At 41.4% G+C, this 19,340-nt stretch overlaps 4 protein-coding genes across 13 annotated transcripts in view; 2 read left to right on the top strand and 2 right to left on the bottom strand.

Annotated features, from left to right (window-relative positions):
- Positions 1 to 3,510, bottom strand: part of LOC119022724 (membrane-associated guanylate kinase, WW and PDZ domain-containing protein 2) — a 53,995-nt gene extending 50,485 nt beyond the window's left edge. For 2 of the 4 annotated variants that reach the window (XM_037103936.1, XM_037103937.1), the window contains exon 1: positions 2,266 to 2,584. In XM_037103936.1, coding sequence (XP_036959831.1) covers positions 2,266 to 2,348 — 83 coding nt within the window. In that variant the 5' untranslated portion in view covers positions 2,349 to 2,584. Of the gene's footprint in view, positions 1 to 2,265; positions 2,585 to 2,912 lie in introns of those variants that run through there. The other 2 variants (XM_037103932.1, XM_037103931.1) reach the window with 2 other exon arrangements.
- Positions 3,511 to 4,329: 819 nt separating this feature from the next.
- gpkow (G patch domain and KOW motifs) lies at positions 4,330 to 10,474 on the top strand. The gene is made up of 11 exons (XM_037103324.1): positions 4,330 to 4,556; positions 4,777 to 4,946; positions 5,062 to 5,207; positions 6,563 to 6,669; positions 6,979 to 7,183; positions 7,326 to 7,458; positions 7,693 to 7,891; positions 8,042 to 8,162; positions 8,453 to 8,522; positions 10,026 to 10,111; positions 10,196 to 10,474. Exons 1-11 carry the CDS (start codon positions 4,375 to 4,377, stop codon positions 10,322 to 10,324), a joined length of 1,548 nt encoding a protein of 515 aa, XP_036959219.1. The 5' UTR covers positions 4,330 to 4,374; the 3' UTR covers positions 10,325 to 10,474.
- On the bottom strand, positions 10,472 to 14,203 carry pqbp1 (polyglutamine binding protein 1). Of its 7 annotated transcripts, none has more exons than XM_037103326.1 (7): positions 14,089 to 14,203; positions 12,717 to 12,790; positions 12,514 to 12,625; positions 12,227 to 12,327; positions 11,871 to 12,053; positions 11,723 to 11,780; positions 10,472 to 10,958 (listed from the first exon to the last, which is right to left on the bottom strand). In XM_037103326.1, exons 2-7 carry the CDS (start codon positions 12,781 to 12,783, stop codon positions 10,808 to 10,810), a joined length of 672 nt encoding a protein of 223 aa, XP_036959221.1. In that variant the 5' UTR covers positions 12,784 to 12,790; positions 14,089 to 14,203; the 3' UTR covers positions 10,472 to 10,807. The 7 variants fall into 7 exon arrangements, with proteins under 7 accessions (XP_036959221.1, XP_036959222.1, XP_036959224.1 ...); XM_037103327.1 differs by having other exon boundaries at positions 12,717 to 12,787; positions 14,078 to 14,194; XM_037103329.1 differs by having other exon boundaries at positions 14,083 to 14,178.
- Positions 14,100 to 19,309, top strand: timm17b (translocase of inner mitochondrial membrane 17 homolog B (yeast)). The gene is made up of 6 exons (XM_037103332.1): positions 14,100 to 14,230; positions 15,218 to 15,317; positions 15,407 to 15,470; positions 15,712 to 15,840; positions 15,928 to 16,038; positions 17,310 to 19,309. Exons 1-6 carry the CDS (start codon positions 14,205 to 14,207, stop codon positions 17,393 to 17,395), a joined length of 516 nt encoding a protein of 171 aa, XP_036959227.1. The 5' UTR covers positions 14,100 to 14,204; the 3' UTR covers positions 17,396 to 19,309.
- Positions 19,310 to 19,340: the final 31 nt, after the last annotated feature.

Below are 19,340 nucleotides of genomic sequence, written 5' to 3'. Positions count from 1 at the left end.
CTGCCTTTGGGGGAATCGGTACCTTTAACGTCACGGGAGCAAGGTCACGGCATTACAGGGCCATGTTGTGCGTACACTCCTCTGCTCTTCTGAGGAGTGCCACTGTAACAACAGGTCCTCTTCTACTCAGTCTGCCAGGATGCATTACAGCCCTTGCTGCAATCAGAGATGAGCCCTCATCAGGAAGAGAGAGCAGTTTAATTAAACGGAGGGGATCAGCTTCTCAACAAAGATGATGGATAAGAGGGAGACGCAGAAAGCCGGGAGAAATTAGGGAAATTAAAACAGAGGACGGAAAATAGAGCTGATGCCAGCCTGAGAGGAAAACCTGGGGCGGGGGGGGGGGGAGAAAAAGTAGAAGAATCAACACAGAGGAGGGAGGGTAACCTTATGAAAGAGTGGCTGAAATCGTAATAACAAAATGAATTATTCATGAGGAGGAGGAGGAGGAGTGAGGGTTCAGTCCACTATAATGAGCATTTTTGTGAGGTCGCAGCTTGGTAACCTAAGCAGGCCTTCAACTGTGTGTGTAGTGTGTGTGTGTAGTGTGTGTGTGTGTGTGTGTGTGTGTGTGTGTGAGAGAGAGAGAGAGAGAGAGATACTGCTGATTCAGTAGGGATGGGTGAAGGTGACCCTCGCCTGCTCCTGCTGCCTGTCTCACCACCTGATATTGATCCCAGTTGTCCAACTGAGATCTGACTCAAGGATACATGGATTCATCGCAGTCTTGACATTTCGAATATGGCACTGTGTAAATTGTGACTCCGCACACACTATCATTGATTAGTTATTGATTCGCAACCCTCAGTCAGAGTCTAACCACTTAACAGCAGCTATAGCCAAACCCCAAATTGAATCTCAGTGTTAAGTGGCGAACGAGCGGTGTGGCTCCAGCATGGGAATGTTGTTGCTGTTGGTGGTGAAATTTTATATCAGACTCCACATGAACTGTTGAGGACTAAGAATAGAGCACAGCTACAACTGCAGAATCCAAATGCAGTGGCTGGGAGCAAAGGTTTGGACCACAGATGGGAGAATATGCCTGCGTAGCCCTGCCCTGTCAAGGGTAAACTGCCTTGCACACACACACACACACACACACACACACACACACACACACACAGACACACAACACACATCCCACACATACACACACTCATAGTTGTTTTCACCACACCTTAAAACAGCAGCATGAATATGCATGATGCCGAAGGACACAGGAGGTACATAATTAGACAATCAACAACTCCCAGATGACATGCATTACTACGACAGAGGAGAAATGCGCCTCGCTCCATCCTCCTCCCTTCTTGTTAGCAGAGCAAGAGCGAAGTCATGTTCCTGCGTCGACAAGCATTTCCACTTACTAGTGGTTGAAACTTGGGCTGAGAGCTGAGGGGAAAATGTAGAATAAAACCAAAAGGCCTTCAGTTAAAGTGCAAAACAGGTGTCGGGCCCATACATGACCAGACTGAGGACAAACAGAGCAGCATGTGTGGACGGTCCAACGCCACATGTCTCCTCTTCTCTTCTCCAGCAAATTAATGATTCATAATCATAACAGCGTAACCTTGACTGCTCTCCAAACCCGGAGCGAAGCACAGTACTCAGCCTGGGTCACACACATCCAACACTTCAAAACAAGTATGGAGCAGGGGACACACCCTGAACTAACAGCAGCAACACACACACACACACACACACACACACACAGCTGCCAGGCACTCATGCACACATGCACGCACACACACGCCTGAATGACAGAGTACAATCTGTCAGTCTGATGGCTAAATGGTCTCAGGTGCAATGAACATGGTTGTCAGGTGTCAGCACATAGTGAAAAAGTTAGGGAAAAAATGATGGAAAAAAAAGGGTCTAAACAAACTTTTTAAAGCCAGTCCAGGGTTAATACACACAGACACACACACGTGCACACACACACACACACACACACACACCATCGCACCTGCTGTCAACAAATCTAAACGTCATCTGTCAAAATGACTCCTATCCCTCAGATCTGCCTCCATCAACACAAACCCACATCCTTCTTCACTCCCTCTCACTGACTAGTTTACATGCACACACACACACACACACACACACACACACACACACACACTCTCTCTCTCTCTCTCTCTCTCTCTCTCTCACACACACACACACACACACACACACACAATTGGATTACACACAACAAATTCTCAAATTTCTCCTATTTAGGCAAAAAACAAAACAAAAAACAAAACAAAACACCATACTGACCTGCCTTGGCGCTGACACACACACATTCTCTTCAAGCAGTTGAGCCTTTCAAAGAGGATCCGTTTGAACGCGTCTATATACATTGACCCGGCTGAGGTTCAGCAGCACACCTGCACTTTTTTCTTTTTTCAATAAATACGGGTTGCTTAGTTTAGGTAGCAGCAGCCCAGTGTGTGTGTGTGTGTGTGTGTGTGTGTGTGTGTGTGTGTGTGTGTGTGTGTGTGTGTATGTGTGTGCGCGCGTGTGTACGTGCGTGTGTGATGATGATGATGATGGAGAAGCAACGTGGGGATGCAGTGATGAGTCTGTGAAAGTCTGAGGCGATGTGCACGGCTGACGGGATATTTGGACAGTGATGCTCTGAGAGCTGTGGTGATCTTGTAGAGAGAGGAGAGAGAGAGAGAGAGAGGGAGGGAGGAGAGGGGAGAGAGAGAGAGAGAGACACACACAGAGACACACACACAGACACACACACACACACACACTATCGGGCAAATCTGACAGCGTCCGCTTGTAAATTTAGCAGCTGCTGCACTGCTATAGGCAAAAAAACACAACGTGGATTCATGTCAGCGGTCCAAACGCGCTGGTTTAACTTGGGAGTCTGTGTTCGGGACTTTAATCTGAACCGGGAGGACGTTTCTTACCTTCATGTTCGCTTTCTTTCTCCCTCTCTCTCTCTCCTTCTCTTTCTCTCCCCCTCCTCCTCCCTCTCTCCTCCAGGCTCCGCTCAGCAGATCGTGCAGGTTAATTTGATCACACACACAGAAACATGCCTCGGTTGATTCTGTCTCAGCAACCAGGGAACAAAAAAGAAAAAAAAAAAGCGTCGGTTTGTGTGTGTGTGACCAGCACCGGGACCGGACCGGAGGTGTCACTGAACTGGAGCCGCGCTGCAACCAGGGCGCGGAGTGTCAATTGCCGAAGATTAGATTAGATTAAGGCAAAGCTGGGCTCGTCTGGTGGAAAGTGCCATGCAGGGTGACGTCCCTGCGTCCAAAGTCACTTTTGAAGGGAAGGAACAGGGACTAAAAGAGGGCCAAATGATGAGGTTATGTTAAGTTGAGGAGCACCGAGGGGAGGGAATAAAAGAGTTAAAAGTACCGCCCCTTATTCTCCTCAGTCTGTCTGCACCTGCATCAGCAGCATCACTTTTCGCTTACGAGTTACAACTAGGATTTAAAGGCGTGAGAACCGGATCATAATGTGGGCTTTTCAAGCCTGATATCAAATCAGCATTTATACTGTATAATGAATCTTTATTTTAAACATCTGAAACTTTTATGAGTGGTTAAGGTTCGTTTTTATCCCTGCAGTGTTATTTATATGGATTATTTTTGTAAACTATCTATTGATTCTAATTCAATTTTGACTTCGTGCGTTTGTCTGCTAGCGTGTGAAATCGTTTTTATTTCTAAGATTTGTTTTCTATTTTCCACCATTTTAATAGTTTTATTTTCCCCTTACGTACTGTAGTCTATGCACTGGATAATGCACAGATCAAGCACTTCTGAGGGGTTTTTTTTTTTTTGCACCTCTCCATCTCATATTTTCTTGCTCGTGTGTATTAATCTGTATTATATGTATATGTGTAAACCAATAAAAACAAAACAAAGCCTCGTAGGGAAAATAGGTCTCGTGTAGCAAATAATGCGGGTTACCTATATTGGCCTGAACATAACACAACAAACCCTATTTATTATAGTCCAATTCATAAAGAATAATTAATGATTTTTTAAAAATCAATGGATTTTAAAGTGTGACACAATCTGTAACACATGTAAAATGACCACAACATGTAAATTAAATGCCTTTGATTATTATCACAAACAAAGAGATTGTCGTATTCTATTTGTAAATGTCTCTAAATTGTATTTGTGTCCTGGATGTTTTGTTTTTCTCTTCTCTGTGAAATTATAACCACATTTATCTGAATGTGCGCGACGAGGCTGTGAGGTCCTCTCTCTTCTAATGTGTGGCTATACCTTTAATTCTGATGCATTGTGGGGATTCTAGTACACTGCGGAATCTTAACACAAACGAGTATGGCGAAATCAAACTCCAACTACCAGAATTCCTTTCGCCTACTTTTATCGGTTACACACAATCATGGCGTCGCACGGGGGAGATGCTGGTGCCGCTTCCGTGGAGCAGGGAGAGAGAAAAAACCCCGCGGTGTCGTTCGGTTTTACGAAGACGGTTAGCAAATTTAAACCGTCGACTGGCGACGCGTTGACGAGTAAAGAGGACAGAGATTATTTGACTGGAATTGACAGAAATGAATTACAAAGGTAAGCTTCGGATGCTAATGCTAACAAACACATCATAGCATTAGCGTAACGGTTACGTTTTTTGATATAGCTAGCAAGTAGCTGTTCATTAAATGATGAGCGTTGTTAGACAGTGTCTTGTCTAGGTAAAGTATGTGGATATATATGACAGTAACGTGTATTACATTTGGTTTTAAAGCGGCCCTGCCTGCTAGATCTCTAAATTATCTCTGCTCCGTAGTACAAAACCCTCAGAGAAGCCCAAAGAGCTCATCATCCCTCTGATCCAGAAGAACCGCTGGCACAAAGTAGACCGACCGCCCCAGAGCGAGGGGAGTGAAGGCAAAACAGCAGAAACAACCCAAGACAATGACTCCGTGGATTCTCAGGCTGTCAAAGAACTCATCGAAGGTTTGTACAATCAGAAGACATGGAATGTAGTTTGTGTTTACGTTTTGTGGGAAGGCTGAAGGTGTCATTAAGTCTCATACAAAGTTTACTAAACATCTCCAACTTGTGCGTCCAGACTCCAGGAGGCAGCTGGAGGAGTGGCAGAATGGCCCTCAGTCAGAGAGAAACCTGAACCTCAGCATCCCCCTGTTGATGCAAAACAAAGTCCCTGATGGCTTTGAGGATGGAGATCAAGTGAAAGTGGATCTACGGCCTGAATCTGTAAGTTTGCATACTACTTGTGTGATAGGAATGATCTCTAATTTGAAGTAGGGTTTGCACAATAAAAATGTGCAACACACTGGTTGGGTAAAAAAAGAAATACTTAAATGTTTTTTTTTTCTAATCATGCTCACATCATGGTCAGAAATGACAGCAGAAAACAATTTAGCATTAATTTGTTTCAGGTGAAATAGAGAGTCCACTCAAGCCATAGACCATACACCCAAACATTACAGAAATTTGAAGCGCTAAAGGAGATGGGATGGTTTGCTGTCTCAATTTAAACTAAATACATGAAAAAGGTTAGTGAGGCAAACTTGTGACTGAAGGGGTCGCTGGTTCAAAACCTAGACCAGCAGGATAAATATGTGTGGAGAAAGTGAAAGGCAGTGCTTGCTCCCTTGTTGCACTGGAACAAGGCAGTGTCACCCCAACCATCCAGTGCGAATGAGGTTTTACTGAGCAGCTTTTAGGTGTGAATGTGTAACTGTGTGATTGTGACCAGGGTGTTCCCTAAAGACAAAGTATTTCTCAGAGTGAAGCCTCCCAGAATAAATAAATGTTTAGAAGATGGATGTAAAGATCACAGTATAATCTGCCAGAGAGGCATTTCAGTGCACATATGAAAATTCCTGACAGTACAAAATGTCTTGTGGACTGGCTACTTTGACTTGAAATTTGAGTGTGTGAAAGTGCTGACAGTCAACTGAGTAGAATAACACCCCTGTGTGCATACACAGATGTGCGCATGCGTATGGGCACGGATGACTTTGTGTGTACAGTAAGGTTTGGGTGGCAGACAGGCGTCAACATTCTCCCCGGAGACATGCGGACAACCAATCAGATTTCTCTCTGTTGCTTTTCATCAGAGGCCTCACGCCTCGTCGCTGTCATCCCATCCCGCTCTCCATCACTTTAGATGTGACTGTCAGAACATGAGAGTCAGGGGAACCTCGCTCGCTGTGCCCCAGAGCTCATTTTAATGCAGTCTCCTCTGTGAGAGCTTGCTCCCAGCTTCCCTCAGAGGACAGCCTTCAGTGGAGACAGAGATGAGCCGGGCCATTGCTCTGATGGAGGCTGCTGTGGCTGCTGCCTGGTGACTGTAGTCAGCCCAGGCTGAGTCTGACAGCCTGGAGCCAAAAGGCTGACTAAGACTGCCATCACAAACTGCGTCTCTCACAGCTGGCACTAGCAGTTTTCTCTGTTTCAGAACTAAAAGATTACATAAGCTGCTCATTTAGCCCTGATACACATTTTAAATGCAGATTATAGCGTCTGTATTTCTTTAGTTGTTTGAGATTTAATGCATGTCTGTTCATTATCAAACAGCTGATGTCTCTGTATGTGTTTATCAGTCGACAGAGGCAGATTATGACAGAGTTCCTGTTGAGGCTTATGGACTTGCTATGCTTAAGGGGATGGGCTGGTCGAAAACAGAAGGTATTGGACGCACATTTAAACAGTAAGTAACACACTAAACAGTTGCGTTACCATCATGTCTCCTAATTTAATATTATGCCTAACCTGCACCACTGTGGTGTTCAAGTCTGAGGTTAAACAGTTGATTAGTCGACCAGCAACAATTTTGATTAAAAATTAACTGCTTAAGTTTTTGAGATTTTTTTTTTAAAATCATTTTAAATGAGTGGCCTTATTTTTTAAACAAAAGTGTGACTCAAGTTGTATCCACCTCTAGACTCCTTTATACACTCCATGTCCATCTCTTCACTTTGTTTATTGATTGAATGCTGTTGTTCCCTGTCTGCTACAGAGACGTGAAGCCGATCGAACACCAGCTCCGTCCAAAAGGTTTGGGCCTGGGAGCTGATCGTTCAGCAATTAAGGACCTGGAGCCAGGCAAACGTCAGCGTCCCCCCAAACCAGGAGAGGAGCGAGCGAAGGAGGAGGAACTAGTGATGGGTCCAGGAGGCTGTGTGCTGGTAGAGTCCGGGGCACATAAAGAAATGTATGGCAAGGTAGAGTTGATCAGAAATGTATTTGCTCCCATATTCATCACTGTTGACATGCAGTCCATGTGTCGCACAACAACCAGTTCTGTTTCTGTGTGTTGTTTTTGTCTAAATAACTTCAGTCATAACTTTCATTCATGTGTTGCAGATTGAGGGCGTTGATCCAGATAATGCTCGAGTTATGGTAAAGCTGGCTATTGGCGGCAAGACTGTGACAGTCAGCCAGTATGCTGTCAAACTAATTGGGCGCCAGGAATATGACAAATACAGCAAAGACCTCAGTAAGCAACTCTGAGCAGATGAAATAGAAAAGGTTAACATTCATGGAAAATTATCTGGATGCTAATGAACTTTGATTTTGTTCCATTTTAGCTCATTTAGAGGTCAGCAAATGCCAAAAAATCTGTATGCTGAACAGAAATGAACTTCAAGTTGTTTGTAGCAATATTCTTTGCAATTTGTTATTTGTTTGGGTGTTTGCCATATATGCTAACTAGATTTTTCCCACCAACCAGGTCGCCTCAGCAAAGCCCACAAAGACAAGGAGAAAGAGAAGGAAAAGCAGCGAGAGAAGGAAAAACAGGGTCGGGAGGAGCGAGAGAGGAAAAGTAATGGCGTCGAGGGAAAACACAGGAAAACGAGGGAAAAGTCTTCAGAAAGAGACGGAGGAAAAGATGATAGGAAGAGGAAACACAGAGAATCAAGTCAAGACAGGTACATTTCCATTAAAAGGTGAAGATACAGCAATGTGCTTTCGATGATTCTTATTTTACCCCAAGCAGTGTGTTTTTATTTCCTTTTTATTGTTAATAATGTGTAAATGTTTGTTTGCGTAAACATATATATTTGTTTTTTTTCCTGTAGAGAGAAGCCTCCAGTGAAAGAGGCGAGGCGACCCCCGGCTCCCCCCTCATGGCTCCAGAGAGACTTGAAAGTTCGCTTTATAGACAAAGCCTTCAAAGGGGGCCGATACTACAACTCGAAGGTACTAACACGCCTCCTTAGTCTTTGCTTGCTGTCAGCAGGACCATGAAATGTCGATGTTGTGTCGATCAAGTAGTTTGTTTTTGTTTTGAGCTGTTAAACCAACAAGGCTTTTTAGCAAGTCATTTTACTTGCATAAACTTGATTGGATGGTCAATATTTGTGTTTGATTAAGAGCCTTAAATGTACAGCTAAAAGAAAAGTCATATCTTAAGATGCAGTGTTTCATTAATTATACGTGTTGAGGTTTTCAAGACAGCTGTTGAGCTCAGTCTTGTTTTCCTGTTGTAGATGCATGTGGAGGATGTCCTGACACCATCTACCTGTGTGTGTCGAACTGAAGAGGGAAGACTGTTAGACGGTGAGTCATGCGTGGCATCTCGGTCTCTCTGTGTGTTAGCTCTCTTACTCTGGCATTTCTTTTTATTCCATAATTAGAGCTGTACAAGAAATGGGCAATCGTGTTGTTACTGTGCCTGTTACATCCAACTAGCTTAGGTGCTATAATGTAAACAGTGGAGCCAAGTACCATGAGTTCTCCTGCATATATACATCTATGTTCATCTATGCAGAAAGCTTCTAGATGGTATGTTAATGTAAGTTGATAAACAGTTTACAATAGCACAATATGGTTCTTGGTTGTTGCAAGAAGTAGACATACAAGGTGATCTGATAGCAGCCATTCATAATTTAAAGGAACAGTTTGATGTTTTGGCATAGATGAGAAGATCGATAACACTTATGTCTGTTTATAATGAAGCTACAGCCAGATGGCTGCTAACCTAGCTTAGCATACAGACTGTCATTGAAAAATGAAATATAGTGTGTTACCTAGAGAGGTCTAGAGGTGTTCTAGGCTAAGCATTTTTCCCCACATTTGAGCAAAGCCAATTTAACCATTTCCCTTTGCTGCCAGTCTTTTTTGATAAGCTTAGCTAATGTCTGCTTGCTGTAGGTCTACTGCATATTCATAGACATGAGTGGTATCAATCTTGTGATCCAACTCTGCAAGGAAAATGAATAACCACATTTCCCAAACTGTCAAACTATGCCTTTTTAATTTTCTGATATTCAATGCATGCTCTGATATACTGTTATTCTATAAATTACATAGAATAGTACATTTTACAAGTATTTATGATTCTCTTTGGTTGGGAATTAGTGACAGTGCTGTGATAGTGTAGCTTTCGTAATAACATTTAAATGTATTTACTTTATTTAATTGTAGGTCAATTAATAGAGAAGCATGATAAGGATTTTTTCTGCCTATACTGATAACCAATCATTTCCTGCTTCTCATGGCCAATAGCGATAACATAACATGATTATCATTTTTAAATTCATCACCTGTAGTTTATGCACACCTGAGGGTAAGAAAGTCAGTATTGTGTACTGCACTAAGTCTTCTCCTCTTTCTGTTTTAAGTTAATATAAGCATTATTATACTAGCCTAGTTATCAGCTAGAATTTCCAATTATTTGTCAGGCAGATATTCTGTGCATCCTTATTGACTTGCTAGCCGTACATTGTTTCATCAGGGAGCCCTCAACTATTCCTAAATGACGATGCTTCTGTTACTTTGCCTGCGTGTATGTGTGTTGTCACTGCAAAGATTCAAAAACTGCAAGCAGGTCATTCTTGTGTTGAACTGGTATGTTGTCAAACACCTCAGCCTCAGGGATTGTTTTATTTATATATAAATGGCCAGTGCGTTATTGGCTAAGATTGTGTTGATACAGAGACATTAGGGACATTTAATATGTGCTGAGTAATTAGTGGAGAGGTAACCACTGTACCCCTGATGGTTGCTATAGTAACAGATAAAAATGATTGAATAACCTGGTGTTTCTTCTCTCTGTGGCAGATGTGAATCAGAACATGTTGGAGACCATTGTTCCAAAAGGCGAATATGATGCTGTAATGGTTGTACTGGGCGAGCACAGAGGACAGGTAAGCAAAGGATCATATCTCCTGCAGGATGTGTGTACTGGGTTTCACTGTTACTAACCAAAGGATTTAAATCTGTTCGTCCAGGTTGGCCGTATTCTCCAGCGGGACAAGAACAAGTGCAGAGCGATGGTTCAGCTCGACAGATACGAAGAGAAATTGTTTACACTGGACTATGACAGTATTTGTCACTATGTTGGAGCAGCAGACCACTGATCCACATCCGTTTGACTTGCATTCAGATATCCTTTGTCTGTTTTCATCCCATCTGAACAGCTGTTTTTGTTTTTTTTTGTAATATTCAATAATGGATCACACAAGATTTTAACACAAATGACATTTTGTAATAAAACATTGTCGAGATTCTTATTTGTACAGATTTTATTACAAGATCTACCACTACAACATAAAGGAAAGCTGCAATGAGTCCTTTTCACAGTTATCTTTACATTTATTAGCAAATGATGTCAACAGATGGCCCTAGTGACTACAGAAAAAGTCCATCTTAAGGTCATATAAAAACATATTTACAACTGTTCTGCATGTCTGACAAGAGTATGAATGTGCTGGTGGTATAAAAGCTCAGCACTCGTATGAATTAAAACTTAGATGTCAGTCTGTAACGGCGGATGTTTAAATGTGAGCAAAGGGGAAAACAAACTGTATAGGTGCGTCTTTGTTAGGACCCGGGAGCTCTGATCACTCTTTGGGTATTTGGTTTGCTGCGTTGGCTCGTAGCACGGCTCCAGGACTGGGGTACGGCCGCTGCTGGAACAGAGGCCCTGCAGCCGTGGTGTCTGCACCCGTCTTTGCTTCATTACGTTTGGGCAGGCCGCTCGACCATGTGCCCCTGAAAAGACAAAAAAATTAGTTTCAATAAAATGTTTGGCTTTACACATTCTGCTCATATTTCACAGGGGACTCAATCAATTGTATATATCACAGTGAGTTTACTGATTACTCTCAGTCGTGCCTGTAATTTTATGTTTTCTTTGGCTCTGGAGGAACTTTTGCACCAAAATCAGCCAGTATATGCAGGGTATTTTTTCTTTGTATCACAGTCAACATTATAAACATGCCAGAAAACAGTACATTCAACGACAACTGAACGATTTTCAGGAGATGCTTAAACAGAGTCAAATAACACTGCCAATCTGAGCTGGAGGAAATAAATACTTGTGACTCCTGCATTTGACCAGAGACTGAATGCAGATTATACCCTTCTCCCTCTGAAAGCAAAAGCCATGTGCGCTTTTTTTTGTTGTTTTTTTGTTTAGTGTGGTAGGAATTACAGACGTCATCAATGTTATCTCACATTTGTCTGAGCTTGGTCAATTTAAAACTCTGAGATATGAACAAGGCTGTAAAGTAAATATGTGTGGTCAGTTATCAGGCAGGGTCAACTGAAAAGTTGGGTTGTGTTACAGGAATTGTAGGATCTTAAATTGTTGTTCTGTTTCACTTGACTAGTACTGGTGTCTGAATATCGGCCTGTACTGTTCAGTTCTGTTGGGTCTGTTTTGGCCTGTGTCACATGAGTCTGAACTTTAATTTCCTGACTTCTCCTTTAAAGAAAGGATTGTTATTGTAATGTAAATATGTATATATAAATACCTTGGGGCATCAGAATAAGCACTCGGGTCCATGGGGTCCATCTCGTCATCTCTTTTCCCTGTAGCAAAAAAAAAAGTACAATCCGTTCATGTAAAAAGCTTCATTATTTGAAAATGCTTGTGTCAAATGATACCAATGTAAACATTACCTCTTTTGTTCTTACTGTACGGTGCCATGTCTTCTCTCCGCTGCTTTCTTCTGTCTCTTTCCCTCCCTTCATCCCTCTCTCGGTCTCTTTCCCGTTCCCTCTCTCGCTCCTTGTCTCTCTCCCGCTCTCGCTCTCTGTCTGGCTTCTCAAACTGCCTCTCGATTCTTTCATCTCCACCCTCGGCTGAAAAATAAAGATGACTGTCATGAAATAAATCACTGCCAGAATTTGTCAAAATCGGCATTCTGAGATTATTTGCCCAATGACGCTCAGACCTGCAATGATATATGAGTCATACAAGAGCAGTATATGGTAAGAGATAATCAAAATGTTACAGAGACTTCATAATGGCATACCTCTAATTTTCCTGGCAGGTTTTGTCAACACTGCACTTGGGTCGTTCGGAGACAGCCAGGCCACCAAATCTGTCTCCACATTCCAGTAATAAGGAAGACCACTGTGGATGGAAGGAAGAAAAAATACATTTGAAGAATTTTATGAATCAGTGATATTAAAGAAAATTTCTAATGATTAGAAATACAGTACAACTCCTCATGCGGCAGTAGTACAATCAAGGATGAAAAGGCAGTATGACTAATTTAAAATTCTCTCCTTCAACAGGTAGACATCCATGTGTACTTACCAAGCAGGGTCGAACACTTTGTACCAATTGGGTGGTAGACTCTCCAGTCTGGTGGCTTCGTAATCTACGTTGTTGTCATCGTAATCTTCAGCGATGATCTCCTCATCTATCTCTGAATGATATGGAGGTGAAGTCATTAAGCGACATATGAAAAATGAATGAAACAAAGAAAAATGTCACACACAGAGTACTACTACTACTACCTTGCTCTGATGGTTTAACAATCCCTCTCTTGGCCAAACGGGCCATCAGGGCCGGAGGTAGAGGCATCCTGCTGCAGAGAGAAGAGAGGATTAACTCGATATGCAACCAGGACTGCAAACTAGTAGGATAGACTGATTATCAGGGTCAATATTCAGTTCGGTATCATCTTAAAATGTGCTACTTTGGCTCTGATGCAGCATCCTCTCACACAATGTCAAATAACCAGAATCTGCAAGTAACTACTATCTAAATTGATCAAATAAATGTAGTCGAGAGGAAGTATGAAGTAGCAGAAAATGGAAATACTCAAGTAAAGTACCTCAAAACAGTACTTGAGTAAACTGTATTCAGGTATATTCCGTCAATGGCTGTTAAAATTCTAACACAAAGATTTGAATTCTCCGCAGAATTATGTCTCCTTGATTTATAAATTTCGGTATCGGCCCTGAAAAAACAAATCAGTCGACCCCGACTGCAAACATTCATCCATCGACTTCAGCAACAGGAAGCAGGTGTCCACAGATAAGGGTCCCTGAATCACTGAACTGTAATTCATTATATTATATATTAAGGTTGTGTCTTGCATGATAGTTAACAGATTGTGAAGTGATCACAAATATATGGGGCTTTAGGAAAATGTGACGGGCATTTTCACAAATTTCTATTATCCTACAGAATAAACAAAATAACTGATTGCTTCATGGGGGAGCTAATAGCAGGATTAGACAATAACAGGAATTGCCGCAGTATCAACATTCATTTTTCAGTAATAGTTGTATGCACACTGTGTGCTGTGCGTCTTCTTTTACCACAATGAAGAAAGTCAAACTATGGTTTGAAAAAAACTATTTAACTCATATTTTTCAACATTAAGACAACTGTTTAATTTCTCACAAAGCAACAACGCTTGTAATTTATCATCCGACAGAAATATTGCTGTGATTCCCCTGGAAGTTACCCTGAGATGTAATAAAATGTCCTGGACCTGGACTGAAGTCTGCCTGCCTGAGAAAACTTCATTGTTGGCAGTTAAAATGGAGCTCCAGTCATTTCAGTGTTCAGCGTTAGTTCACTGTGTTTGTACATCTGTGGCTCCTGGACTACTGTTAGCTGTTCACACAAAGCTGTCTTTTAGCAGAAGAGGAGAAACTGAATTTTGAACCTGTAAACGAAAACGTGTCTCATCCCCAGCAAAATAACTGCGACCACAACGCCTGCTCGATGGGCTTCACGGCAGCAGCAGTGCGACTAGAGCAACAAATACACACCTGTGCGCGTCCTACACACTCTTAAACTACACCAACACGAAAACACAAAGTCCTTTAGATAAATAAACGCATACAAATCAATTAGACTTCACCTGTTTTTTTTTTTTTTTGAAGAAAATCGCTTCTTCGATCGTCGAGGAGGGTGAACGACGCGACTTCCCAAACAGCACACGGGGCGCACGATGATGACGTCACGCTGTTCTCTTGACGACAACAAACATGGAGGAATATGCCCGTGAACCTTGGTGAGATTAGTTTTAAACATTTCCCTTTCGTTGTAGGTTTAAAATTTATAAACGCCGTTGGTAGTTTTGTCGTCGTAATATTTTATTTACTTCGCGATGAGAGTGAACACGGAGGCTCTGCGAGTTAGCCGGCTAGCTTAGTGCAGGTCAGGGATATTCAAAAGATAAAGCTGTAGTCAGAATGGACCCATAGCTAACAAAACGTCTGTGGTCTTAACTTCAGCAACCTTTTACGTAAATATATCAGTGTTAAGAAGTAACAGCTGGGGGTGTAGTACTGAAAAATAACCTCTAAAATATAATTCACATATGATAGTGGTGTATAGCTCATGTCATGTCAAACACAGGTAAATTCTGGACTGGACCAGCTCCCAGGACAGAAACTGTGACTATGATCTTACTGGCTTCTTCTTGTCAGACTTCCTGACTTGGATTATTTTTAAATTTTAATTGTACTAACTTATTTTGTGAATTGTAGGCTGAATTTCTTACATTAATGTGGATTTAACAACCCTGCACTGGGCTGCAATTAAGTATAAATTCTTCTTTTTTTTTTCTCATAGTTTCCTGTGTCTGTGTTATATAAGATGATTTTTTTATTACCATTATCTATGAAATGTAAAAACCCTTTCTTGATAAATGAGTTAAGCAATTAATCACTCATTACAAATTGTGTTAGATTACTGTACTACTGATTGACTGATCAGCCATTTTAACATAATTGTGTATTATGAGGGCTATGATGGAGCTGCTGCGATTTGGATATTGCACTTAGCGAAATAGTGATAATATTTAAATAATTATGAAGCCCTACTGACAATTGCAGTAGCACATTGTGAATTCTGTTATGGCACCTATTGTTCCACCATAATTCAGACAACTCAGTGTAAGATTATGTCAATTTGAGTCAGTTTTGTTTTTTTTCACCTTGCATACTCTGTCCTGTCTTAACGTTTTCGTCCTCTCTCTTTGAATGCACTCCTGCAGTCCCTGGAGGATAGTGGATGACTGTGGAGGTGCTTTCACCATGGGTGCAATTGGAGGAGGGGTGTTCCAGTCGATCAAGGGCTTTCGTAATGCCCCGGCAGTGAGTTCTCCACATTGTGATAGTAATTATTTGCTTTAACTCTCGCCGAGTTTTAAAGGCAGAATTTGAACAGCGCTCTAATGTTTCAGGGCGTCGGACACAGACTGAGAGGAAGTGCAAACGCTGTTAGAATAAGAGCTCCACAGATTGGAGGTGAGAAGGTTTCGTGAACGGCTTCTTTTATTGTAGCTTTCGGAATCTGAATATGTTTGTGATACATATAAAGATTTAATACAATCACTTGTTGTGAATAAGAACTGCTTTAGTTGCAAAAAAGTTTGGAACATTTTATCATTTCAAGCCCAGTCATTTCACAGAATTACTGATGATTACATTTTCATTGCCTAAGGCTAAAATCATCAGACTTTTTTGTGTGTTTTTGGTGGTTTTGCAGGTAGCTTTGCTGTGTGGGGAGGGCTCTTCTCCACTATCGACTGTGGTTTGGTTCGCCTGAGAGGGAAAGAGGATCCTTGGAACTCCATAACAAGTGGTGCACTGACTGGGGCCATCCTGGCAGCGCGCAGTAAGAGGAAGCCTATATAGCACAATGAACTTGACACCACCTTCCTGTGTCGCTGACCACAACAAATCAATTTGTGTCTTTCTCCAGGTGGGCCATTAACGATGATGGGCTCTGCCATGATGGGGGGAATTTTGCTCGCTCTCATTGAGGGTTTTGGGATCCTCCTGACCAGATATACAGCGCAGCAGTTTCAGAACCGTAAGTGAAGCAGATTGAGTTTTACAAGTGAGATTATAAACTGCTAAATTAATTTTTTTATTTAAACAGTGGATTGCCAGCTTGCTTGTTTGTAGAAAGTGTCACTTGTAGTCATGAACCCACAGATGATTATCACCTCTATGGTTCCCCTCAGTGTTCCCCTCAGCATTTGCATCTCACAGTTTTTTCTGTTGTCTGCTCTGTGTTCAGTTAACATCTCACCTCTTTCATAGCGTTGTTTTCAGCAAAAAAAAAAAAAAATGCTGAAAGCTGTAAAAAATCAACTGCACACTCTCTGTCTAGCACCAAACAACTAGCCGGTGAACATTATGAAACAATAAGCCAGATATTTCACACAGAAGTTGGTGTGGAAGGGTAAATATTCAACCTTTGCCAGGTGGACAGAAACATGACTCCAAATGCTAATAAATGCAAATGTTGCTCTGTATCTGCCGGGTGTGTGAATTGTTGAAAAGGTGATGATATAACAATATTGTGTTCAATTACCACAAAAAAATCTTTTTTTGCAGGTGACAGTAAAGAAGAGAAAAATGATTTCAGCCCTCACAGTGCTCCTGCAATGTAATTAGAGTCTCAGGTTTCATCAAGGTCTCTTGAACACAAGTGTTCTTTCTGCAATACTGCTAATAACCCACCACCCACCAACCCTAATACAAAATGATAACCATCACAATTCACAAGTGGCAGACCATTGTGGTAGTCCGCTGAGCTGTGCGAGGCTCAGATGTAGAAAATGTGGCATCAAGGAACCGCTGCAAGAGCCATTGTAGTGGTCCTCCTTATTAGAGCAATTGCATATCATAAAAATATTTTTGTCACGTATTATAAATGTAAAGAGTGGTTTACCGGCAGATCAGTATGACCTCCAGTATTGAAAAATAAGAATTTGATCACAAAAAAGATTTCAGAAACAACACATCACAGGTACAGTAGAGATCAGGTTTGGATGTCAGTCCTTTAGAAGCCAAGGCAGTGTTCTTAATGAGAGGTAAATCCAGCCTCTGCTAAACTAAAACATCTCTTGTGGTCACTGTGGTGCTAAAAGTCTTTTGCACATAGTGGATGCAAAATTATGCTGCATTTATTCTGAGGCAGCTGACATTGGGAGTTGTTAAATGGATAAGAGGGTGAAGGTGAGTGAACGTGGGCAGGAATGGACTAAAAATACAGGTTAAGTGCATCAAAGAGAAACATACATTTTATCTTGATTATGATAATGATATCGATGTCTTCACTCTTGTTTTCTTCAGCTGTTCCCTTTGTAGAGGACCCCAGTCAGTTACCTCCAAAGGATGGAGGTCATCAGCAGCAGCAGGAGGCAAAGGGGCAGTTTTAATCAGGGACTGATGCCAGCTGTGGACACAGTGAGTCAGAGCAGAGAGTAAGGGGGGACACCACAGCAGGTACCAGGATCACAGGGACGTGGACATACTGGTCCTGACAATGGTGTCAGGTAGTTGCACTAAATACCTCAGGGGTAAATTACTGTAATTTTTAATTATTTCTAAGAATGTATGTGAATAAATTCCTGACAAACCTCATGTTTGCACCTCCAGCATCTCATGAAACGTTTCCTCAGTCTTCTGTGAACTTGTGAGGGTGACATATTCAGTTTTTAAATATAGAAACAAACATCAGTTTAATTATTAAACACCTTGCAGACATGGTAAAGGAATCCTGTAACTGTATTCCCTAAATTGTTAAACTATTCCTTTTAGCTTCCAAAGATTTTATACCTTTGTGCACAGATTTAGATTTCTAACAGTGAAGCCAGTATTTTTTGGCACTAAGGCAGAAAGTTAAGTCAATTGAAACGGCACATGGACGCCACTTTTGTCCCGCTTTTCTTGTCTGCTCAATGCACTTTACAACACAAGCCACATTCACCCATTCAGACACTGATTCATGCAGTGACACAGAGGCTGCTATACAGGAGCTTTGAGAGCTTTCTATCCAAGCACCATCACAATATTTCACAATAGTTTCACTAACACATTTTTGCCAGAATCAAGGACACTACCATGGCCACTCAGGAGGTAATAAAGAGAGGGAAATGAGATGTCTGGAGATCAGTAGTGAATATTTTTCTAGGTGATTTATTATGTGTCAAGTGTGACAATCAATGCAAAATCTGTATGTTTTTAAATGACCTGTGTGCTTCAGATGGATGAAAAACCTCATTACATTCTTTGTTTGCAGTATCTCTTCATAAGATCTTTCCTCATCTGAGAGCTTTTGTAATGTTGAATCTTCGTTCAATAGTTATTTATTAGTTATTGTTAATATTATGTCACATATGAGCGCAAACCATGTGTTTTCTGGCTTTAATTATTTACACTTAGACACTTTAGTTAGCCAGCTATCTCATCACTTTGATCGCTGCACTATCCATCAAGCAACCAAGCACTTTTTAAGCTTCATCACTCTGTTTTCTTAAAAGGTGAACTTCACGCAAAAATGAATATTCAGTCATTATTTATTCATCCTCATGCTGATGGAAAGTAGGGGGACGTTTCTTACATTAAAGATTTCTGGAGCTTCACGGGAAAACGATTTTGCAGGATTCTTCTGAACAACAGAAGTAGATGGAGATGTGAAAAAACAACAACAGAACAAGGCTCCATGCTGATTTTCTGTTGGAATCCAAGTGTCGAGGGAAAATAACGCTCCCAGAACACTGTTTAAATCTGGAAAGGTGGCAGGGTCCGCCAAATACAGACTAACAGAAAGGAATTATGTTGTCCTTTAAGGTCAGTTTGTTTTATTCAGTTTATTCAGTCATGAAAACAAAGAGAGTTTTTTTATTTAGTTTGTTTAGGTGTAAAACGTTCGGTCAATTAATAACTTTTCCCCTAAACTACATAGTGCACCTGTAGAATAAGGTGTCATTGATGTATATTTTCAAATCAATCAGGGATCTCTGGGCTCCTGTAGACTTGGATTACACCGGATACGTTGTTCGGAGCCTTTTTGCCTTTTTTTTTCTCCATCTGAAGCCCCAGAAACTTCCCCCAACGAGTGGATAACGACTGAATCCTCATTTTTTGGTGGGGGGGGGGGTGAACTGGATGAACTCATCCTTTTAAATTGTAGCATGTCGTGCACAAAGCAGAGGTGATGCAGTGTGACCCTCTGTTCTGCTGTCAAACCGTGTATAGAAAGAAAGAATGTTTATTTATGTAATGTCTTAATATATTTATCTCGCAAGAGCTGATCAAAAAAAACAAAAACACAATAAAGGCATCAGATGTTCTTTAAGACGTGAGCTGGTGTTGTTTTTT

The sequence above is a fragment of the Acanthopagrus latus genome, chromosome 7 (assembly GCF_904848185.1).
Source record: "Acanthopagrus latus isolate v.2019 chromosome 7, fAcaLat1.1, whole genome shotgun sequence".
Classification (NCBI taxonomy): Eukaryota; Metazoa; Chordata; class Actinopteri; order Spariformes; family Sparidae; genus Acanthopagrus; species Acanthopagrus latus.
The sequence above is the reverse complement of the archived record's forward strand: the minus strand, read 5'-3'. Positions and strand labels throughout refer to the sequence as shown.